This window comes from Mobula hypostoma, chromosome 11, assembly GCF_963921235.1.
Source record: "Mobula hypostoma chromosome 11, sMobHyp1.1, whole genome shotgun sequence".
NCBI lineage: Eukaryota > Metazoa > Chordata > Chondrichthyes > Myliobatiformes > Myliobatidae > Mobula > Mobula hypostoma.
This window is the reverse complement of record NC_086107.1, coordinates 40454228-40480161: the sequence shown is the minus strand read 5'-3', so window position 1 is coordinate 40480161 and position 25934 is coordinate 40454228. Positions and strand designations below refer to the sequence as shown.

At 41.4% G+C, this 25934-nt stretch overlaps 1 protein-coding gene across 1 annotated transcript in view; it reads right to left on the bottom strand.

Annotated features, from left to right (window-relative positions):
* The window catches only part of trim66 (tripartite motif containing 66), a 210569-nt gene that overhangs the window by 54249 nt on the left and 130386 nt on the right, over positions 1–25934 (bottom strand). The window contains exons 2-3 of the mRNA XM_063061880.1: positions 15248–15354; positions 4495–4636 (exon numbers count right to left, since the gene is read on the bottom strand). Coding sequence (XP_062917950.1) covers positions 4495–4636; positions 15248–15354 — 249 coding nt within the window. The remainder of the gene's footprint in view (positions 1–4494; positions 4637–15247; positions 15355–25934) is intronic.

Genomic DNA, 25934 nt, shown 5'->3' with positions numbered 1-25934 from the left:
CCAGTGAAGCTTCCCGGTAAAGCCTCACCTAATGCAGTCATGTCACATATTACAAGTGATGCAAGTGAACTTCCCATGGCATTTGCATTTCCCCATTTTTACCAGTACTGGGATGATCTTGCCCTTGATGGAGGTTGCCTGATGTGAGGATTGAGAGTTGTACAATCCAAGCTGAGAGCTAAAGGAGTTGGATGCATCTAGGTGTGGTCAAAATGGAAATGTTGCTCAAAGCTTTGTCTGATGGCTTGGGATTGATCAGCAGTTAGCCATGCACTGTTCAAGATGCCAACAGCAGCACCTCTCAGTCTCTGGGAACGGCCTGCATTGCACTGGAAGAGGACTCGTGGATTTTGCTGGACTGTTCACGGGCACAAATTTCTTGGTAGTTGTGGATGCAATTACAAAGTAGCCATAAACACTCCAAATAGCCTTCACTCCAGGTTCACACACTGGCTGCGATCTGGACATTAGTCTTTGAACAGAAGTTTCTCAACACATCAACAGTGGCAATGGACCATAGTTTGTGGCGGAATAGTTTCAGTCATTCCTGAAAATGAATGGATAAAGGCAGACTACATCTGCACCTCATCACCCAGCTACAATTGGCTTGATGCAAAGGTTTGTCCAGAGTCTAAAGAAAGCACTGCAAGCAATGTCAGCAGAACACACTACAGCGACCCTGAATCAGAAACTCGCCAATTTCCTCCTTGCATGTTGCAATGCCGCACACTTCACAAGCAACAATCACCAGCTATGCTGTTCCTGGGTCAGCCCTTGTGCTCTCTCTTGGATCTTCTCAACCCTAATCTCAGGAGGATTATGCAGGACAAACCACCAAGACAAATTGAAGGCTCCTCAAACAAGGAGTTTCAATGTTTCACTCATTGATGAGCAGTCCTGGCAAGGGACTACAGAGGTGATCAGGTACGAAGCATCATGGAGTATGCCTGCTATTCATGGATGAATGCCTCACAGAGTGTCCTCAGCCAGCTTGATTCCATTCAAAGAAAGGCTCTCAGGATCATAGGTGTAGATGAAGCCACAGCTCGTGAGAAGCTAGCCATCAGTCACTTACACCACAGATGACAGTTTGCTGCAGCTACTGTGCTGTACAAAATGCACAGCCCTGCAGACCTTCGCGCCATGCTGCCTTCACCTTATGAGAGATGGCGCACCACACGATCAAGTTTATCTATGCCTGCTCATGCTGTTTCTGTGCCTGATGCGAGAACCTACACACTGGATAGAAGCTTCCTTCACTGTGCTATCAGAATTTGGAACAGCCTTCCAGATGCTGTAGTTGGAAACATCTGCGACGATGGGATCCAAGCCTTCAAGAGTCGAGTGCACAAACACCTCTCATCTCTGGGAGGGAAGTCACATACTTCTTCATAAGCTATCATGAAGGGGACCAGGATGGCAATGCTTGGTTATTGGTAGGTAGAGCTAATACCGGACTTTCAAGAGCACTTGCGAGTTATGTTCCGGCTGGACTTAGTCCTTAAACTGCTGGAGAACAGTGCAGAAAGAACAGGTGCTGTTTTCTCCTGGTAGGGATTAGTTTTTAGTTCCAAGTGCTCCTGCCACGTTTTGTCACCCTGCAACCTTATCCTTCAATCTCTTTGAACTATGGAGGACAGCATGTGTATAAATGTCTCTCTCCAGCAGACTTCATCATGATCATCATGACTCCAGCATTTCTACTATTTTTAATGTTTCTTAATTGTACGTATGATTTTTTTTGTGTTCTTTCGCTGAGCAGTAGTGAATCATCTAGTCGGTCTATCAGAATTCTCTTTGGGAAGGAGTTGACTTGATCAGTATTTCTGAACTGGCTATTGTTCACGACTGCACTTAATAATAAAAAAAAGTGGGTCCTTGGAAAGATTAACAATGGAACTGGGTCACTCTCTTGCACAGTAGAGATTGCATCTGACATCACCAGGCGATGACACATCGATCAGTTGAGGAAAGGTGTCCAGAGCTGTCAGAAGCACTTCCTGCAGTCACAGAGTCAACTCCTACAACCACCACGAAGGAGACTCCAGAACCTGAGGTTGTTTTACAGACACAAATCTCACTTGCCTCTGCAGATCATATATTGTATACATTATATATTTTATTTTTTATACATATATAAAATGTACATAATATAGTATATTTAATATTTTAGTATTTGAGTAATATTGTAAATATAGTGTTTAAGCATTCTTGTTCATTTAAATAATTCATTATGGGTTAAATATAAAATTACATGAATGGCATATGTCACCATGCCACGTCACTAAGTGTGCATCTCACTAAAGTAAGAACAAAGTACACATGCATCATCCCTGCTCCATGTTTTTCTTTCAATTAATTTTATGTTTGGAGTTACAAAACATAGCAGACATCCCTTTCAAATAGAGATGAGGAGGAATTTCTTTAGCCAGACAGTGGTGAGCCTCTGGAATTCATCACCACTGATGGTTGGGGAGACCAAGTCATTGGGTACCTTTAAAGCAGAGGTTGATAGATTCCTGATTAGTAAGGACATCAAAAGTTACAGGCAGAAGGCAGGAGAATAGGGCTGAGAGGGAAAAGAAATGAGCCGCGAATGATGGAACAGGCTCGATGGGCTGAACAGCCTAGGTTTGTTGCTATATCATGGTCTAAATATCCATTCTGATATAAATGTAAACTATTACATTTAATGGGCACATTAATTGTGGAAGTAGCTATTGCCTTGAAAAATTAAGTAATACAGACAAAGAACACAGCGGTTAACATGGTGCAAGTACAGCTCGGGGCGTTGGAGTTAGGATTTCAATTCAAACGTCCTCTGTAAGGAATCTGTACTTCCTCCCTGTGGAATGCATGTGTTTTCTCTAAGTGCTCTGGTTTCTTCCCACAGTCCAAAGACGTACTGATTAGTAGGTTAATTGGTCATTATAAATTGTCCTGAGATCATGAAGAGGCAACGTAACTTCATTGGACATATGATTAGGAAAGAGGAGTTAGAATGCACGGTAATTATGGGAAAGATTGAAGGGAAGAAAGCAAGAGGAAGACAAAGACAAATGATGATGGAGACAGCAGCCAGAGAACTGGAAATGAATATCAATGATTGATCCACTTGACCCGAAACAGGAATGTGTGGGCCATGGCAGTCAAAACTCAAGCTGGGCACGGCACCTGATGATGATGATGAAATTGTCCTGTGATTAGGCTGAGTTTAAACTGGAGGTTGCTAGGTGGTGCAGCTTGAAGGGCAGGAAAGGTCTGTTCCTCATTCCAAGTAAAACAGAACAAAACATGGGAAAATTATGCAAGTAATGAGTAACATCTAACAAAGCAACTGTAAAGAAAGATGGAACACAATAACTTTCGGAAGAGGGCTGGCATACATTGCAACACTGGATTATGGTTCCAATAATTTAAGTCTTCTCAAATTTCTTGAATGGTGCATAATTTAAATCATCCAGACTTGGCCTCATTAAAGTAAAATTTCCATCAGCTCATTCATGCTCATTCATTGACGTATCTGATGTTTAACAGTGCTGGGATCAATAACTCTCATCTGAAGTTTAAGGCAATCCATTCTCAAAGCAACAAGGAATGTGGCACTGAAAGTACCAAACACCCCCGGAACAAGAGCTGTATTTCACACTGGTCTGGTCAGTGATTCAAATGCAAAGGTAGAATATACACACCTTTATTTTGCTGTAATTTATGCCAGACAAAATAAAAATGGAGTTGAATAGATGCCTTGGAACCCAATTTTCAGCGCAATGAGCTTAGTCAAAAACCTTAATCATAATGTTCATACCATAATTTAACTTTAAATACTTTAAACCACAATGTGAAGGGCAACATATACTTCAACATACCATAACACTGGGTTAGGCTCTATGAACAAATGCTGAAATATCCCAGGGCAGTGGCTGGTGTTTCTCCCATTTACATTCCTGTTTTTAGACAACAAGACATACAGCTGGCTTCTCACCACCAGGAAATTCCAGCATTCTCATGGTACATTTCAAAAATATACTTTATTCATAAAAACTCTTAAAACATATATAGATAAAAAATTTGAGTCCGGAGCTTTAGATTAAGCCACATCGTTTCAATTATTTTACGAGCATGGTATCTGTTCTCCTTTACTGATATTCTTTCAGCAATTAACACATGGTATTTTCTCATGGATTGCAATGCAAAGTGAAATGACAGCTAGGCCTTCCGCTGACCTTTTTCCCCACTGGGCCTTTGCCACAGGACGATGCTGTGCCTCTGCACATACCCCAACACGAAACTGTGCCGGCTTACAGTAGGTGGCAACACTGCCAATTCGATAAGCTCAACAGCTCAGTTCTCAGGTCATGATGGCCTACCAAGTATAAGCAACCTAACTGATATAATCACACCCTCAAAGTGACAGTGGCCATTTCCTGTAATTGAACATGTTTGCTGGACCATTCGAACTTTGTGGTTCACAAGAGCTGTACAATACCTTACCTGCAGCATGTTCTGGGGTTAACAGCTTATGATGCTTTGTATCTTTCCCATGCAAATGCTCTTCCGAACACGCATTGCACAGCCACTTACTGCAGTCTGAACAGAACTTGAAGGCTGGCTTCTTTTCACATTCTGAGCAGTGCTGGCAAGAATAAACAAAGTCCAAGTTCAGCTAATTAATTCAAAAGCTGAAGTCACATCTTCTAAAAGCAGTTTAAATTACCACATTATCATCCTTGACTCCAAGTACCAGCATGTTACATGTTATTGTTCACAGACTTCATATCTACAGAGTTTTTGTCAGCAGCTTCTTAACTCAGGGATGCAAGCCAATATTCAGGACCACACATTGACATGTTTTCCTCAAAATTAAATTATTGCATACATATTGCACTGTTAGCTCCTAAACATGCCGTGAAAATGTCCTTTCATACACAAAATTGCAGCCTTCCTTCACAATCTTAGCAGCAGCTGCTTCGAAAAAAAACCACTGTACTCTGTTCAGCTGACCAACAGGAAACAGTACATTGTAATGGAATGCAATAATGGTCAGAACAACAATATTAGTGAAGATCTGCTTCAAAACAGTACAACAAAATGGTATGCTCCTCCTCCTCCCCTAGGTGTTCAAGAACTGGAAGCTAAGTTTCCCTCCAAGTAGCTCAGAGCAATTTTTTGTTGTATGCAATGTTTCCATTTTTAATAGAATCTGTAATGAAAGCATTTGAGATCAAACAGAAATCACGACTAACATATGGAATTTAACTGCAATTCAATAGAAGATTCATAACCCTTCATTAATTTCGCATGAACCGAACAGCAAGACTGCTGTCAGACCTCCTTCCACCCACTCTCGCCACCCCCACAGCACGCCTGCATTTACTTTCCCTGGCTACTCCGATAGTACCTCTCAGACCCATGACCCACTAGAAAAACGGGGCAACAGGTGAATGGGAACACTTCCACAGCCGGACCACCCTCAGTCCATTGGCACTGCATTTAAACCTGAAACTCCTGACTCAACAGCACTGTGGAAGCACTTTCTCTACGAGTGCTGGCCTTGCACAGAAATCCACATCCCAAAGCACGAATACATTTTTGAAAGATAAATAAAGCAAATAAAGAAAACGTCTCACAACTATCCGTTTTGTTTTAATTTCGTTAAGTGCTGGTAAACACATTTAAACTTGAAAAAAAATTCTTTGCCAATCCAGCAAATACAATCCCATGACTTTTGGGAGCTTAATCATGTGTGCCTGTTCTCCCTCTATACAATAGTACTACTAGAAAGCCCCAGCCAGTAGCTTTTCCGGTTGAGCTCAAAGGATATCGAACACACAATTCACTTAAGTGGCAAGGAGGGCAAAACAAGCGAAGTGTTCATGATAATGTACATTTCCTTTGCCTAAACATTCTTATTGACTCAGGCCTTAGAGTATTCACAGAATACTGCCTTTGATATGACCTTTTTATGTGGGCAGATAACATTCAACCCACAATCATCACAAAAACAGGTAATCAGGCTGCAGGCATTAATGTGACAACTCCCTTTGAGCTGCAGTTAAATGTTGGCTTCTTGAAAATTGCAAACCTAAATTTGCGCTTAAAGAATATGGATGTGGGGATAATAAAGCCAGTTTAAACTTGGTGGTGGAGATAATATGCAGGAGTGGAATTTGCTATCTTTTGGATAAAATGGATTGAATAAAGAAAGCAAGGATTAATTTGTAAAGGCCAATCACATCTAATTAACTCTTCATTGATGATCTATTATAAAAGGATTGATAAAGAAAATGTAATTGATGTGGTTATGCATTTTCAAAAGAACTGGAGTGCCACCAAGGCAGCATGCCAACAAGATTAAAACCCAGACTCTTATGGGGAAAATAGCCGGCTGGTGGTGTAGTGGCATCAGTGCCAGACTTCAAAGGCTCCCGAGTTCGAATCCAGCCGGCTCCCTTGCACGCTTTCCATCCATGCTGGGTTGAGCGTCGAGCTAGCAACTCGGCCTTGTGAAAATAAGAAAGCCTGCTAAAAAAAATGCCGCCATGATGGCGTCCCGATGACTCCACTCAGAGTTAAGGGCTTTCTTCTTCTTATTATTATTATTATTATTATGGGGAAAATAGAGGTGGAACAGCATAGTTAGAAAATTGGTTAAGTAACAGTAAGCAGTGCTGTCATGTATTAGGACAATGCTTTTCATAACATATATTAAGACGCAGGTATTCAGCCATCTGGCCATTTAAAGAAACTCCATGATCCATCCCAATTTTGAACTCAATGACCCAAGTCTGCAAAGCCCTCCAGGGCTCAGATTTCCAAAAATGCACCACCTGTGAGGAAATTTCCCCTCATCTCAATCCCAAATGGCATAACTAGTGTTTAATTTTTCTTCAGTGTCCTTTATTCCCAATTATAAATTTTCCTGTCTGTCTTTAAAGTGACCCCCCCCCACCCCAGAACTTGCAATCACTTGAGTAATCTATGGAAGCAGTTTATCTTTTTTGTTCCTTACCAGTTCACTTGAATTTTATCTTCCTTTTACCAATCAACAATTTGGTGCTCCTTTGCCAAGTTCCAAAATGCCTCTATCCTTAAGGTTTATGGTGTGCAGGGCACAATTTCAAAACTCACTAATGTCACAAAACTTGGAGATATGGTGAACTGTCGAGGATAACAGCAAGTGACACTGGACAGACTGAATATAGGGTGTTATATTTCTATAAAGATGAGAAAACCATCATTCAAAAATGGGGCACAAGACCAGAAATATCTTGGGAAATATGTTCATAGATGAGTGGTGTCGCAGCAACAACCTTGCACTGAACATCAGCGAGATCAAAGAGCTGACTGTGGACTTCAGAAAGGACAAGACAAGGGAACACAAACCAATTCTCACAGAGGGATCAGAAGTGGAGAGTGAGCAATTTCAAGTTCCTGGGTGTCAATATCTCTGAAGACTTAACCTGAATGCAACGTATTGATGCAGTTATAAAGGTGGCAAGACAGCGGCTGTATTTCATTAGGAGTCTGAGGAGATTTGTTTTGTCAACTAAAACATTTGAAAACTCCTACAGATACACTGTGCAGAGCATTCTTTCTGGCTGCTTCGGGGGGGGAAGAGAAGAAAGAGACTAATGCACAAGATGGAAGTAAGTTGCAGAAACTTGCAAAATTAGTCAGCTCCATCATGGGTACTAGCCTCTGTAGTATCCAAGACATCTTCAAGGAGTGGTGCTTGAGGAAGGTGGTGTCCATCATTAAGGATCCCCACCACCCACAACGTGCCCTCTTCACACTGTTACCACTCAGAAAGAGATACAGGGGCCTGAAAGCACATACTCAGTGATTCAGGAACAGCTTCTTCACCACCCATGAACACTATCTCACTACTTCTTTTAAAAAAATTTTTGCACGACTTATTTTAACTTAACTATTTAATAGACAGATATAAAGTTAATAAAACTGTTTCTTTTGTTCTCTACATCATGTACTGTATGTCATTGTACATTGTAAAGTTCACAAAATTCACAACATATGCTGGTGATATTAAACCCAATTCTGAATCTGAACTGATTCTGAATGTATACAAGGTCCGAGGTATTATAGGGAGAGAGCAAGGAGATCACGATGGACCTCTAGGAAACACTTGCTCGGCCAGAAAAGGAGACTTGCATCAGTTCAGTGCATCACATTTCAGGAAAGTGTCAATTAGTTCACCGATGGGGATAATGGCTAACATCCATATGGCATGCTATTCACATTGTATTCAATTACTTGTAGACTAATAGAAGAAAAAAAGAATATTCCAGAACATACTATAATTATGATGCGTGGTCACTGCTATAAGATAATAAGGAATGAAAAGTGGGGGCCAATTTATCTCACAAATGGCACATTAATAACAATCAGATGTTCTACTTTGCTGATGGTTAAATGAACTGTATGTATTGGTCAAGATATCAGGCAGTGGTAGCTACTCTCACAATATTTAAGCTATTAGATGAGTGCTTGAATTGCCAACGGTAGGTATGGTTATGGGTAAAGCAGCAAAATAGGATGAATATAAATGGGCCATTGATGGTCAGCATGAAGATGGTGGGCCAAAGGGCTTGATTCTATGCTGAATAGTTTCACAAGTAACCCCCCCCCCACCCCGCTCTTGTTAACTCTAGTGCTGTGAAATCCTTTTGCTCACATCAGAGGGGAGTTGAGACTTTGGTTCAGCATCATGTCTAAGAGACTATTTGACAGTGCAACACTAAAGTGTTAAATCAGCCTATTGAGCTCAAGTCCCTGGATAGGACTTCAAATCTTCTGGTATGAGACAAGGGTACAATCAACTGAGTCATGACTGACAAGCGTTTTTTTTTAAGTATGACTAAAACTATTATGACTAACATCTATATGATCCTCTGGTGATCTGTTGAACATGCCTTTATAATATTCAATTCCCCCGATTAAATGTTATGGGTTTTACATCACTGGCAACTCTATTCACAATTTTAGTAATTTAGAGGCCTCAGCTGTCTGTTCAGTAATTAACATTTTGCCCTCTTCTCACTTAAACCAACTTTTCTTTTGCTAGAGTTTAGTGATTGAAATCTTATAAAGTCATGGTTAGAAATTTCTCTAGTGCCCACTTCACAATAACACTACACCTGTGCGAATCCCCACAGTGTCCGGTGGCCCTGTGATCTGTCTCAGAAGCCAACATCGGAATATCCTTCAAGAGGGAAAATCCTTGCAAGACATCAGGCCTGGCAGGATACGGAAAACCTCTGCCAATCAAATGGCTGGAGTGTTCAAAGACACCTCCAAACTCTCACTGCTGCAGTCAGAGGTTACCATCTGCTTCAAAAGGTTATCAATCATACCGGTGCCCAAGAGCAGAGCCAGCTGCCTCATTTACTATCGCCCAGTAACACTCACATCTACAGTGTTAAAATGCTTTGAGAGGTTGGTCATGGATAGAGTAAAGACCTGGGCCCACTGTATTTTGCCTATTGCCACAACAGGTCTACGACGGACACAATCTCATTGTCTCTCCTCTCAACTTTACAGCTCTTAGACAACAGTAAAATATACATCAGACCTGTTACTTATCAATTACAGCCTGGCGTTTAATACCATTCCCCCCACCCCCCCCCCCCACCAATCAACAAGCGTCAAAAGCCTGGGCCTCTGTACCTCCCTCAGTTTCCTTAATCAGGAGACCACAGTCAGTGCAGATCGGTAATAGCATCTCAATATCAACAGAGGCGCACCACAAGAATGTATACTTAGCCCACTGTTCTACTCTCTCTACACTCAAGGCTGTGTGGTTAAATACAGCTCAAACACCGCCTATAAATATGCCGATGACACCACTGCAGTTGGCAGAATCTCAAATGGTGACAAGATTCCATGCAGGAGTGAGATCGATCCACTGGTTGAGTAGTGTCACAACAACAACAACCCGGTGCTCAAATTAGCAAAGCCAATTAAATGACTGTGGACTTCAGGAAGGAAAGTAGGGAGAATGCACACCAGCCCTCATTGAGGGAGCAGCAGTGGAAAGGGTGAGCGGCTTCAAGTTCCTGGGCATCAACGTCTCAAAGGATCTACCTTGGGCCTACACACACTGATGAAATCAGGAAGGCAGTGACTCTACGTCATTAGGAGTTTGAGGAGATTTAGGTATGTCACTAGCAAATTTTTATAGATGTACAGTGGAGAGCACTCTGACTGGCTGCGTCACAGCCTGGTATGGAACCTTCAATGCAAAGAATTACAAGAGGCTGCAGAGGGTTGTAGACTAGGCCAGTGCCATCAGGAGCACAACCCAACCCACCACAGAGGATATCTTCAAAAGGCAGTGCCTCAAGAAGGCAGCATGCATCATAATGCCCTTTTTACAGGACACTAAAGACCCACACTTTACATTTCAGGAACATCTTCCTTCCCCTCCACCATCAGATTTTTGAACAGTCCATGAACACCACCTTGTTATTCATCTTTTCCACAATTTATTTTTTGCAGCTTGTCGTATTTTTTATACCTTGTACTGTAAAACAAATTTCACAACATATGCCAGTGATAACAAATCTGATTCTGATTCTCAAATTATCTCCTGCCATTACCTAATTGCCTCTAAATTGCAATCTGGTACTGTGCAATCATGAAAAATGTTAGCATTCAGAACTTATCCAAAGAGCACAGCCCACTGAACTTGTAGAATCACAGAAACTTACAGTAGAGGTGATCACTTAGTCCATTGTCTGAGTTGGCCCTTTGAAAGAGCAATGTGATTAACTCCCACCACCACTGCTCCCCTGTCACATGACCACCTTACAAACAATCCTGCTTCTTGTCCCTAAATAAAAGATCTCAACCCCAAAAGCCTATCCAATTTATTATTAAAGTCATTCATGGTATCAACCACCATCATGATTTAGGCTATAATTTTTCATCTCAATCATTCTACTGAAACTCTTTTCTCATCCCATCCAATGACTTTGAATCAAAATCCCCATTCACTCAGATGCCAGAGAAAACTGGTTTCAACATATACACCAGCAAACCATTGACTTTCATTTGGTCCACAAGGTCACTACAAGGGAACTATTCCTGACATTTCTGACCTCTCGTCACAATTGGTCTTTCTATGCTAGCAGCCCATGCTAAAACTCTTAGAATCCCTTTCAAGGACAATACTTCTCTACTGATACCAGAATTGAACACAAAATGACGACTGAGATCTGCATTTCCAGCATGATTTTCTGTCTTTAAATTTAATTTCCCTACTCATAAAATGAATAATCCAACTTTTGTTAAAATCTCCATATCAAATGGCTGTAAGCATTTAGCCTTTTAGGGATCTACACATGGATATCAAAATCTGTTCCCTGCATGGCTCAAAATTGCACTATTTAAGATATTAACACAAGAGATTCTGCAGACGCTGGAAATCCAGAGCAACCTACACAAAATACTGGAGGAACTCAGCAGGTCAGGCAGCATCTATGGAAATGAAAATGAGTCAACATTTCAAGCTGAGACCCTTCATCAGCATTTCAGCCCAAAACTTCAACTCTTTATTCCTTTCCATAAATGCTGTCTAACATACTGAGTTCCTTGAGAAGTTTCTGTGTGTTACACGGGGGGGGGGGGGGAGGAGAGCCTGTGGTATGACGAATTACTGGGTGAACAAACAGTCTTTGGGGTACTGCAAGTCTGTGTCTTTATTGATGCTTTGCTGCATGCTTGAGTGCTCAGTTGAGGGCAGCGATGCTTTTTTTGGGTGTGGAGGGGGTGATTGTTGCTTTGCTGCTGCTTGTGCATGGGAGGGGGGGGGGGCTTTGGGGTCCTAACATTTAACTGTCATTCATTCTTTGTGGCACTCCTGTTTTTGTGGATGGTTGAAGAAAAAAATTTCAGGATGTATATTGTATACATTTCACTGACATTAAATGTACCTTTGAAACCTTATATCTAGTTGTTGCTGTCCATAACTTTGCACTATCTGCCTGTAGATCACATTATGTAGTCTGTATAACCACATCCATTCTGTTTATACATTATTCAAACAAGATAACTACCATTTTATATTTGCATTGACAAAATTAGGTAAAAAATTCACTATCATACAAGAAATTTGATGCATATTTTCCATGTAAAAACCCCCCAAAGCATAAACCTTAAAATTATTTTTCTCCCAATTGTACCAGCGAGCCACGCACCAACTGGGTTACAAAGGGGTTACAAAGGAAGTACAAAGACTTGACCTCAGGCTATGATCAAACATCACTCTGTCTAGGGGAAATGCGAATGCTGTTGCTGCTTTGGCTTCCTACCACGAAACCAACCCATGATCCCATTAGATGCAATCACTAAGATACAAGATTTACACATGAAACTGTATTATTAAAAAAAATTTGCAGTTTAAGTTGCAACTCTTTTATTTCAATACAGAAAGATGCACAGTAAGCTGCAAGTTTTCTTTAGACCTTACAGCTTCGTGACTAAACAAACAAAGTGGATGTGGTGTCATTTGCAAGTCACAGGTCACTGTGCTTGATCAGCAGCAACAGACTGATGTCACAGACTGAAGTGGAAACTGTGAGGTGACTCAGTTAATTAATACAAGATAACATACACCTTATTCTGCAGAAAGTGAATGCAAAAACTCCAAGACAGACATTGAAATGTTATTAAAAGTCGGCGATAAATCTGCTCTAACATTTGGCACTGCCCTTCCTGGGTCGAATTTTGCTAGAATTGTCAGAGTATAAAACTAAAAGATTGGTGCCAAGGATGGAAACTTGTATCACTACTGAACAATCAGGCAACACAACAAAAACACAAAAGCTGCCTCACATACATTGTCATCACTTCCACAGTTGGTGCTCTGCAGACAATCAAATGTTGCTTTCATCTTAATTTAGTGAATATCTATTTTTTGCCAAGACAGCAGACGTACCTTGCCGTCCAAAGCTAGGTGCGTGGAGTGTGTGACTTGGCTAGGATATCAGGGTTCCCATGCTCCAGTGTACCTTTGACTTTGTGCTAACTGGGTTAGATTTTGCTTGATTCAACCCATGTCTTGCATGTTTGTTCGTTTTTTTTCTCTCTCTCTCTCTCTCACACACACACACACACACACACACACACACACACACACAGTCTTCTACAGGCATATCAAATTCTATGGATCCACTCAGCCAATTGATTTGGAAGCCTCCCTTCATGCCCATTCCACACAGTGGAGTAATCAGAGTAGGTAGCAGACCTGGACTACTAGTACCACATAGTTTCAAAAAGGTCCTGTTGTCAAGGCCTTTTCAACTGTCCCTTTTCAAATCCATCTTAACATTAGAGATATAAAATCAAATGACAAATAAAATCTTTACATTTAAAAAAATGTATTTAAGCTTCTGACACACAAGTTGGAAGAATAATATTAAACTTAAAAGAACAATCCAAACCATGTAATTTTACCTACAGGTCAGTAACTCCATTCACAAACCCTGGTTGGCATAAAGTAGTCAGGCCAGATACAAAGTCTATCTGGTCTCTCTCAGTAGATCTGAATTTGCCAGCAATTCTCTTGGACTGGGTGAAGACCGGATCATTCCAAGCCATTAAACGATGCAAGACAGCTCAAGGGCAGAACTAAAAGGCATTTGACTCCCTCAAGGGCTGCTTATGCAGAGCAAATTGACCAGTAGTCACTGTGACTTCCGAAGCAATCCCTATGCCAGACCAAAGGGACAATAAGGTCCATTCACCAACAACAGAGCTGATCATTCTGGAATAAAATGTAGCACGAGGGTGAAAGCTAAACTGCCACACAGATTACAGACCAGGCTACTGGCCCTCAGACACAATGAAAGGGCTTCCTGAAGTGGACTGAAGGAGCTCCAGAGTACCCATGGGAACAGCTGACAAACATCATTCTCACCTGATATTTGTACCACAAAGTTGACGTCATGAGCAGAAAGTAATTGCCGTTAACTACTCAAAAACATCCATGTAGTACCTCTGACACAAAAGAACACTAAAGGTGAATGAGAACATGATCAAACAAACCTTCCACATCAGCTACAGAAAGTGAAGTTCAGACATGAACAAGCACTTGGTCAAGCCCATAGCTTTTTGAGGAGTATCTTAAAGGAAAGAAAGGTAACGATGCAGAAAGGTTTGCCAGGGATTCCAGATTCTAGAATAGAGGCAGTTGATGTTGTCGCTGGCAATGGAGATGTAATTAAAATCAAGAATCCTAAAGATTTCAGAATTGGAAAAGCACCAAGATCTGAAAGGCTACTACAACTCAGACTTTCAAAAATGCCAACAAAAGAGGGGTCAGAAATTCAATTGGAGGGAATTAACCCAGGTAAGAATAAGCAGCTGCTCCTTTTCAGCCAATTTCCTTTTTTTTTAAAAAAACTTAGCTAACTGCAAGCCAAAATGCACAGGTCAGGAATAATATAAATTCTCTTCACTCTTAAGAACCAGAGTGACACAGTGAGTGATTCTGATTTTTCATAGCTGCAGTGTCCCAAGTTCAGTCATGACCTCCAGTGCTATATGGAATTTACATGAACTCTATGACCATATGGGTTTTCCATGGGTGTGCCCATTTCCTGCCACATTCAAACAGCAAATTGGTTAACAAATTAAATGGTTACTAGAAATTGCCTCTAAAGTAGATGGGTAGTAGAACTGGGGAGGCAGTAGCTTATGGGCACATGTACAATGTAATGATGTAGCTTAGAGAAAGGGATGAGGAGAAAAATAAGTGGAAAGAAAAACAGCTAGAAAAGCCACGCCCCCAGCAAAAACTTCAGAGACTAAGAATATTTTCGAATGTCCATGATGGTTAGAAAATACTACAAGTCAAACAAGCAATTAAAAAATAACTCTAGAAGGTGATTGAAGCGATCAAAAAACACTTGAAATTATTACAGCAAACTCAATTTAAAACCATGATAAATTCAAAAACGCTTTCACTAAACAAGTTTGTTTGATCTGGATACTATAGATGGAACATGAAATATTGATTGATGCAGATAACTCAGATATGCAGCTCCAGATATAAACGCACTCACAGTTTTTTAAAAAATCTGGTGAACAAACTGAACTCGCATATCAGACACGACAAGAGTATGCTAGGTGGTTTTAAATTTTACATTAACAACCATCTTGAAAACATCGATAATTGAAATGCAGCCAGTTACGAATTGGAACTCTAGATTTATGCTAATCTTACCTTATCCATGGTTTGGGACACAGGTGGATACTCTCTGATGAAGACGTTCTCCACTACATCGCCCGTGAAACACGTTTGCTTGCAAGCGGGGCAACAGATGATAATGCCTGAGGTCGCCAGAGAAGCAAAAAAAAACACCAGATCAACAGCAGGAAATGAAATTAACCACATATACAAAAGCAACAAACACAGTTTCAACACTTAATGAAAAATACCTATTTCCAAAGATAACATTACTTTGCAGTGATGTTACATCTAGGAAAATTTCAAGCCTTCTGTCACTTTGAAGGAAAATACTGAAATGATGCTTAAAAAATTTACTCAGACCTGCATTCATGTTGCACTTTTAACCTACATTAAATGATTCAAAGAGTGCTTACATCTAGTGAAATACTCTCTTCATTGTTTGAATGTAGGGAACTGAAAGCCAATTGCCATTCATCAAGTTCCCTCAAATAGCAAAATGACAGAAACAAGTGAGGTTCAAACAGGTATGAAAAATGCCCAGATCACCAAGGAAAGCTCCTATTCTCTGAGGATCTTGTACCTGCACACCCAGGACTCCTTCAGTGCAGTACTACTGTCAGACAAGATTTTGTGCTCAGGTTTCTGGAGTGGGATTTGAAACCACAAACCTCTTACTCTTGATGAAAGACAAAGATAACAATTGCATTGCAGGTGCCACCGTAGCAAAACCCTGTCTGAGTTATGTCAACTTGCAATGCAGTTGACAACAGATGTGTTGACTTGAGCCCAAGTGAATTAATGATTAACAAGAGACAGTAAATATCAAAAACTGGATACATTTTCATCCCATTTTAAATAAAGCAAACAATAGCAACTGAGAACTACTTGGAGAGGATTTTAGAAAACCATTGAGATTATGTTCAAATGCTTTGATATTAATAGTTTGTGTATAAATGGACTTGTAGTCAAGTCATGCAAAAGAGTCAGTTCAAAGAATGTCCCAAGAAGCAGTGGAAAGCCCGAGTAACTTAAGAGTTCCATAAACATAGATGGTCAAAATGGCACAGAGAGCAACAAGAAAATAATAGAATACAGCCCATAGTTTCTGGGGGACATGAATGTATGAGTAGAGCAGAAGCATTACAAAGTTAACCTGGAGTATTGAAAGCAACTCTAGGGACCATGCCTTGGAAAAGACTTACTGTCTTTGCTAGGAGTGTAGCGTGGATATATCAGTTGGGATACCTAGTTATATTTCAAGGAGATGAGGCAGAAATAGGGCTCCATTTTGTTGAATTCTGCAAGATAAAACTCAATTGAGGTTTTCAAGATTTATGGGCAACTACTGGAGTAAATACAATAAAAATAAAGTATAAACACAAGATTTTGCAGATGCCAGAAGTCTTGAGCAACATACACAAAATGCTGAAGGAACTTAAAATTATAAGATCATAAGATTTAGGAGAAGTAGGCCATTCAGCCCATTGAGTCTGCTCCACCATTCAATCATGGGCTGATCCACTTCATCCCCACTCCCCTGCTTTCACCCCATACCCTTTGATGCCCTGGCTAATCAAGAACCTATCTGTCTCTGCCTTAAATACACCCAATGACTTGGCCTCCACAGCTGCTTGTGGCAACAAATTCCACAGATTTACCACCCTCTGACTAAAGTAATTTCTCCGCATCTCAGTTCTAAAAGGACGTCCTTCAATCCGGAAGTTGTGCCCTCTTGTCCTAGAATCCTCTACCATGGGAAATAACTTTGCCATATCTAATCTGTTCAGGCCTTTTAACATTTGGAATGTTTCTATGAGATCCCCTCTCATTCTCCTGAACTCCAGGGAATACAGCCCAAGATCTGCCAGACGTTCATCATACAGTAGCCCCTTCATTCCTGGAATCATTCTCGTGAATCTTCTCTGAACCCTCTCCAGTGTCAGTATATCCTTTCTAAAACAATGAACCCAAAATTGCACACAATACTCCAAGTGTGGTCTCACGAGTGCCTTATAGAGCCTCAACATCACATCCCGGCTCTTATATTCTATACCTCTAGAAATGAATGCCAACATTGCAATCGCATTCACCTTCTTCACAACCAACTCAATTTGGAGGTTAACCTTTATGGTATCTTGTACAAGGACTCCCAAGTCTCTTTGAATTCTCTCCCCATCTAAATAATAGCCTGGCTGTTTATTTCTTCCACCAAAGTGCATGACCATACACTTTCTATCATTTGCCACTTCTTTGCCCATTCCCCTAAACTATGTAAGTCTCTCTGCAGGCTCTCCATTTCCTCAACACTACCTGCTCCTCCACCTATCTTAGTATCATCGGCAAATTTAGCTACAAATCCCTTAATACCGTAGTCCAAATCACTGACATACATCGTAAAAAGTAATGGTCCTAACACTGACCCCACTGGTAACTGGCAGCCAGCCAGAATAGGATCCCTTTATTCCCACTGTCTGTTTTCTGCCGACCAGCCAGTACTCCATCCACGCTAGAAACTTCCCTGTAATTCCAACCTGTCAACAGCCACAAGGCAGTGGGGCCGGGGAGTATCCCAGGACACGTCCTCAAAGTGTGTGCTGACCAGCTGGCTGGTGAGTTTACAAACACTTTTTCAAATATCTCTCTCCCAGTGTGTAGTGCCCTCCTGTTTCAAATCGTCCATCATTGTCCATGTACCTAGGAAAACCAAGGTATCATGCCTGAACAATTGGCGCCGGTTGTACTCTCCTCAATTATAGGCAAATGCTTTGAGAGGCTGCTTAAAGACTACATCTGCAGCATGCTACAACCCACACTGGACACCCTACAATTCATCTACTGACAGAACTCGTCTACCAATGATGCCATAGCCACAGCACTGCACACCGTCCTCATTCACCTGGAGAAGAGGGTTGCACATGTTAGAAAGCTGTTCCTGGACTACAGTTCAGCATTCAACACCATAATTCCCTCCAGACTTGACAGGAAGCTCAGAGACCTTGGCCTGCACCCCACCTTGTGCAGTTGGATCCTAGACTTCCTATCGGATCGCTGACAGGCGGTAAGGATGGGCTCCCTCACCTCTGCCCCTCAACACAGGTGCCCCCCAGGGTTGTGTCCTGAGTCCCCTCCTCTACTCCCTTTACTCCCATGACTGTACTGCCACACACAGCTCCAATATGCTGATCAAATTCACAGGTGATATGACATTGATCGGCCTCTCCTCTCCTCTGTCGGCTAACACCCTGACACAGTGGTGCGAAGATAATAATCTCTCCCTCAATGTCCAAAAAACAACAGCTGATCATGGATTACAGGAGGAACGAAGACGGGCTTGCCCTGATCAACATCAATGGGAGTGCAGTTGAGAGGGTGAGTAATTTCAAGTTCCTCGATATGCACATCACCCATTATCTCACCTGGACTGTACACTGGCTTTTTGGCAAAAAAAAAGTATATCGCATCTCTTCCACCCCAGATGACTGAAGAAGTTTGGCATGGGCCCCCAAATCCTCAAGATCTTCTACAAGGGCACCATCGAGAACATACTGACTGTATCATCACCTGGTATGGAAACTGCACCAACCTTGATCGCTGGGCACTGTAGAGAGTGGTACGGACAGCCTAGCACATCTGTGACTGTGAACTTCCATGTCTGTTCCCATCCCTCTCCAATGTTATGGAAAAGGAGATAGAATTGTGATCACTATCTCCAAAATGCTCTCCCACTGAGACACCTGAAACCTGACCAGGTTCATTTCCCAATACCAGATCAAGTACAGCCTCTCCTCTTGTAGGCTTATCTACATATTGTGTCAAGAAACCTTCCTGAACACACCTAACAAACTCCAGCCCATCTAAACCCCTTGCTCTAGGGAGATGCCAATCAATATTGAGGAAATTAAAATCTCCCACCACGACAACCCTGTTATTATTGCATCTTTCCAGAATCTGTCTCCCTATCTGCTCCTTGATGTTCCTGTTACGATTGTGTGGTCTATATTTTTTAAAAAAACACCCCGGCTCAGGCAGCATCTATTGAAGAAGAAAGCTTGGGCCAAGACCCTTAATCAAGACTGGTGAAGGGTCTCGACCCATAATGTTTGCTGTTTATTCCCCTCCATAGATGCTGCCTGACCTGTGGAGTTCCTCCAGTATTTTGTGTGTTGCTAAAAATAACCTAGTGCTGGTCTGAGAGAACAGGACAAGAGAGTCTTTAAAAAAAATTAAGAGCTAGGGCTTTCAAGAGGGAAATTTAAAAAATGGCACACTTCAGCATTAGGTACTAGGCAACAGGTACTAGGACAATTGTTAATTTTAAATCTGGGACCAATATTGTTTGTTAACTAAATGTATTGCAGTAGAGGGACAACCAGGTATGTGGAGCCAGGTTGCACATCCACAAAAACTGTATTGTACAAGGGAAAATGGACGATAGGAGCTCCATAAGATACTCTTGCTCCTATCTTCCTGTGCATCTGGATCCCTCTTGGCAGAGAACTAGCTTGGTCCATTTTTGTAATAGTGCATGCTGTTTTCTAGATGTACAGATTCAACATTACTCAAGAACCTCAATATCTCAAGTAAAAGCAGGCTACCACATAGGAACCCTCACCAAGAGTTGAAGCATCTTCTGGCCATCACCAGTTAACAACAGCTGTAGCTGGTTATATCAATGACTGATACTGCATAAACTTCCTAACACGATATTGACAACTTCTTCTAAACTTACGACTTTCACCTTTATTGAATGACACGCTCATGCATTGATGGAGCATTATCTTACATTCTACACAATCTGGATTTGGACTTCTGACCCAACAGCAATAAGGGCACATCCTCTCCACATGGATTAAAGCAGATTAAGCAACTTTAAGAGAAGTTGAAGATGAGCAACAAATGCTCCCTCAGTTAGAGCAACTTGTATTCTATGACTTAGCAAAAGCACAATCATGAAGAATTTCTACAATCTGCTTGTAGTGAATCTCAATTTATTTTTGTTCCATCATACCAGATATAACAGTTTCAGCAGTGTAATCAGCCAAAATTAAGCCACTAAGAACGAATGTTATATCTATAAATATGAATATGCTCACAGTTTTGAAAAATATATTGGCCTGGATATTGCACCAACCATCAAGCCATCCAAGCTCAAGTTGATTGCACTTACCTACAGCACATTCCAGGCCAATCTTCCTCAAGAAAACTACAACTCCAGCAAATAGGGAAAAAGAATATCTCTGTGCAAGTGAGCAGAATTCCAAGCCTAGGTGCTTTGAATACATGAAAGCTTTCACTCCTCCATTGGAATTCAGATAGAGTGCTAATGGCAAAACAGTTGTCCATATTCAGTAATTAGCTACGGGTGGTTCTCAGTTTCAGCCAACGCCAAAAAAAATCTTAACCAACCAACCACAGGTAACAGTTACAAACAAAATTCTTCCATCCTGCTTTGCCATTTGAGGGAGTTTTTTAATGTGACTGGCACTCAGTTGTTGCGATGAGATGACATCATGGTTGATGGGCATCTTAGATCCTGTTGAGCTGGTGAATGACAGTAAGTAGCAACAGAAAGGGAAAAGCCTTCATCACAAATCACAAGATCTCTGTGGGTGGCCTTCCGAAGCCAGCAGCTTTCCCACTGACAGCAAATCAATGCTATAGCGCTTCCTGCTCAAAGACCGCTGGGCAGCTGAATAATTCTAGCAATTCTTATTTCCATTAACATTTGAAAATGACCACACCCAAACAAATGAATGGATCTGATTTGAAATTATCGCTCATCTGATAAATTAATCTTGTACAGGAAGATTAAATAGATTGCTAGCTCAGAGGAATTTCACACAGAACACATGATAATGATTGCAAAACAGCAGTATGGTGCAAAGATAGTCAGAGATGTAATATTCAAATAAAATAAAAATATTAAACCATACAATATTGGCTGGATATCCACTACATACAGACTATGCATATTAAATGCTCATTATCAACTTTGATTTTAATTTAAAGTTGTGAATGGAATACTGAGTGCTGTCTCTAGCTAAAGGTGCAAACACTGCACAACAACTATTACTTATTAGCATGTACTTTTAAAGATTTTGAGAGTACAACTCAAATTGTAACAACCAGTATTTTTTTTAAATAAAAGATTGTCAGCTTGGCCAACACAACAAAGCTGCAAATAATTTTGATCATTGTTTGTTTGAATAAGAACAACCTCGGGGGAAAAAATAATCAATGGTAAACTCTTGAGGCAAACTCTTCTGTACGGGTGTCAGGAGTTCTGCGATTTGGCCTAGTCCAGGACTGGATTTCTAAGACAGCCACAGTGAGTCAACATGTTCAACTTCGTGAAACCATTTCACCCTCAGAGGAGAAAGACAACAACCACTCTATACTTCTTTTCCCTGAAAAGTATCTACTTTAACATTAAACAAATAAGACAAGTTGTGAATCTCCTCTGAACAGCAGTTGAAAGCAAGAGAATGAACAGCACATTCATTCTCAAATGTGAGTTGCTTTACTATTGATCTGACCACAGCACAAACAAACATCGCGTACCAATGAGTTAAGGTTCCACCAGTTTGAGGTGCAAAGTTTCTGCAAGCAGTGACCCAACTCTCTGCATTTGAAAATATTGTCCAAAAGAGGCACAGTCAATGCATCATTAAATTGATGACACCAGATTGAGTGGAAAAGAAAATAATGCAGAGGTTGCAGTCTGCAGAGATACAAGCAGGTTAGGCGAGTGGGCAAGGATCCGGCTGATGTCGTACAATTTGACTAATGGAGGTCATCCACATTGAAAGGAAAAATAGAAGATGATATTGTTATTTAGATGGTGAAAGACTGCAACATGTTCTAGTGCAGCGGCCAGTGAATGGATTACAAAAGGTTAATTATCAGGTACAACAGGTTATTAAAGTGGTAAATGGAATTTTGGCCTTCCTTGCTAGATGGATTGAATGTAATAGCAGGGAGGTTATGCTGTAATTGTATGGGGGTCTGCTGAGGCCACAGCTGGAATACTGCATGCAGTTCTAGTTTCCTTACTTAAGCAGAGATTTAATGACATTCAAGGCAGTACAGAGAAGGTCACCCAGTTGATTCCATTGACAAGGGGGATGAAAACAGAAAAGCATAGGGCTTTAAATTACTCCAAGATCAATCTAGCTCCTCCCACCCACAAACCCTCCATTGTCCTTTCAATCATGTGCCTATTTAAGAGTCTCTTAAATGTCCCCAAGACCATAAAACACAAGAGCAGATTGAGGCCATTCAGCCCATTAAGTCTGCACTGTCGTTCCATCATAGCTGATTCATTATCCCTCTTAATCCAATTCTGCTGCTTTCTCTCTGTAACCTTTACTGCCCTGTCTCATCCAGAAACCATCATCCTCCACTTTAGATATGCCCAATGACTTGGCCTCCACAGCCATCCTTGGCAACGAATTCCACAGACTTACCAGCTAAAAAAAAAATACCTAAACTATCTATTCTAAATAGATGGCCTTCTATTCTGAGGCTGTGCCCTCTGGTCCTAAACCCACTCACGAAAGGAAACATCCTCCCTGCATCCCCTCTACCTAGGCCTTTCAATATCAGGTAGGCCTTAATGATATACCCCCTCATTCATCTAAACTCCAGCAAGTACAGGCCCAGAGCCATCAAATGCTCCTCAAATGTTAACCCTTCATTCCCAGAACCATTCTTGTAAATCTCCACTGGACCTTCTCTGATGACAGTATATCCTTTCTTAGATAAGCGTTCTAAAACCGCTCATAACATTCCAAGTGCGGGCTGACCAATGCCTTATAAAGCCTCAGCATTACATCTTTACTCTTATGCTTTAGTCCTCTAGAAATAAAAGCAAACATTGATTTGCCTTCCTTACAACCAACTCAAGCTGCAAGTTAGCCTTTAGGGAATCCTGTGCAAGGACTTCCAAAGTCCCAATGTACCTCAGATGTTTGAACCTCCTCTCCATTTAGAAAATAGTCTACACTTTAATTTCTTCTACCAAAATAGCATGCACTTCCCGACACTATATTCTAATTGTCATTTCTTTGCACAGTCTCCTAATCCAAGTCCTTCTGTAGTCTCTCTATTTCCTCAAAACTACCTACCTCTCCACCCATCTTCATATCATCTGCAAACTTGACCACAAAGTCGTTAATTCTGTCGTCCAGATCTTTGGCATATAATGTAAAAAGCAGCCCCAACACAGACCCCTGTGGAGCACCACTCACCACCAGCAGCCAAACAGACAAGGCCCCCTTTGTTCTCACTCTTTGCCTCCTGCAGTCAGCCAATCTTCTATGCATGCTAGTATTTTTCCTGTAATACCATGGACTCTTAACCTGTTATGCAGCCTCATGTGTGGCAGCTTGTCAAAGGCCTTCTGAAAATCCAAATATACAACATCCACCAACTCTCCTTTGTCTATCCTGACTGCCATTTCCTCAAAGAAATCCAACAGGTTTGACAAGCAAGATTTTCCCTTAAGGAAACAATGCTGACTTTTGGCCTGTTTTCTTATGTGCCTCCAAGTATCATGAAACTTTATTCTGATAATGAACTCTTACATCTTCCCAACCACTGAAGTCAGGCTATCAGGCCTATAATGTATTTTCTTCTGACTCTTTCTATTCTTGAAGAGTGGAATGGCATTTGCAGCTTTCCAGTCCTCCAAAAACATTCCAGAATCTGTTGATTTTTGAAAAATCCTTCTTGAAAGATGGGTGCCATGACAGAGTAGTGGTTAGTGCAAGTGAAGTTATCCCCTTTGGTTCAGGAGTCTGATGGTTGAAAGGTAGTAACTGTTCCTGAACCTGGTGATGTGAGTTTTAAGGCTCCTGTACCATCTTTCTGTTGGCAGCAGCAAGTAGAAAGCATGACCTGAGTGGTGGGAGAGTCCCTGATGATGGATGCTTCTACACAAAGCGTTGTGCAGGAAAGATGTGCTGAGTTGTGGGGAGGCCGTTACTTGTGATGGACTGGGCCGTATCCAAGCAACACACACAAAATGCAGAACTCAGCAGGCCTGGAAACATCTATGGAAAAGAATGAACAGTTAATACTTTTGTTGGATTTTCCATACCACGCTGTGATGCTCTCCACCACACATCTACAGAAGTCTGAGTTTTAGATGCCGTGCTGAATCTTCACAAACTCCTAAGGAAGAAGAGGGGCTGCGAGGCTCCCTTTGTAATTGCCTTTAAGTGCTGGGCCCAGAACAGGCCCTCTGAAATTTAAAGTTGTTGACACTCTGCACCTCTGATACTCCGATGAGTACTGGCTCATGGAACTCTGGTTTCCTCCTCTCGAGGTCAATAATCAGCTCCTTGGTCTTGCTGACATTGGGTGAGAGGTTGTTGTGACACCCCTCAGCCAGATTTTCAATCTACCTCCCATATGCAGATTTGTCATCATCTCTGATTCAGCCAATGCCAATGGTGTCATCAGCAAACATAAACATGGAACTGAAGATGTGTTTAGCCACACAATCTTAAGTGTAAAGTCAGTCAAGCAGGGGGCTAAGCACACAGCCTTGCGATGCACCTGTGTTGATGGAGATGCATGTTATTCCCAATTCAAAGTGACTGGGGTCTGCAAGTGAGGAAATTAATGATCCAATTTAACAAGGAGGTATTGAGGCCAAAGCCTTGAAGCTAATTGATTGGTTTTGAGGGAATGATGGTGTCTAATGCTGAGCTGTAGTTGATAAAAAGCATCCTGATGTATGCATCTTTGCTGTCCAGACGTTCCAGAGTTGAGTGAAGAGCGAATGAGATGGCACCTACTGTGGACATTTTACACCAGTAGGCATATTGGAGCAGATCCAAGGTGCTTCTCAAGCAGAAGTACACACGTTTCATCACCAACTTCTCAAAATACTTCGTCACTATGGATGTACTGTGGGTGCCAAAGTGAGACATTAGAGATATTGATGAACACTCCAGTCAGTTGATCAGCGCAGGTCTTTAGTACTTGGCCAGGTACCCCATCGAGGCTGGATGCTTTTCGTGGGTTCACCCTCCTGAAGGCTGCTCACCCATTAGCCTCAGAGACCGAAATCACAGGATCATCGGGGGCTGAGAGAGTTCCTGACGGTTCCTCCATGTCTTGATGATCAAATCGAGCATAGAAGGCATTGAGCTCACCTGGAAGCGAAGTGCTGTTGTTGCTTAATTTCACTTTATAACAGGTGACAGTATTCAAGCCCTGCCACAACTGTCGAGCATTCTTCATTGATTCATGGTTAGTCCAGAATTGCCACTTTACCCGTGTGGTGGCCTTCCGGAGATCAAACCTGTACTTCATAACTTTCTTGGTCACCAGACTTGAAAGCCCCTAATCTGGCTCTTAGCAAATTTTCTTTGCTTAAAGATGCCATACCTGCTTGCTTGAGAGCCAAGTCCACAGAGTCCTTCAGAAAATTGTGATACTTGTAGATCATCAAGTTGGTTTAAAAATAAATTGCTTAAAGGGAAATTACATGATACAGATTGCTGTAAAGGTAATTCATAAAGATGTACATTTACAAGGATTGTACCTAGCCTGCAGAACGACACCATTGTTCGCTGACACCATTTTACTGCCGAAGCTTGATGCACTTTGTTTGGATGCAGTTATCAGGGAGACTGCAGGACTCCCAGAGTTCCCACATATCACACAAAGAACATACCACTAACTCTAGTCCCATTCTCAGCACAATAGC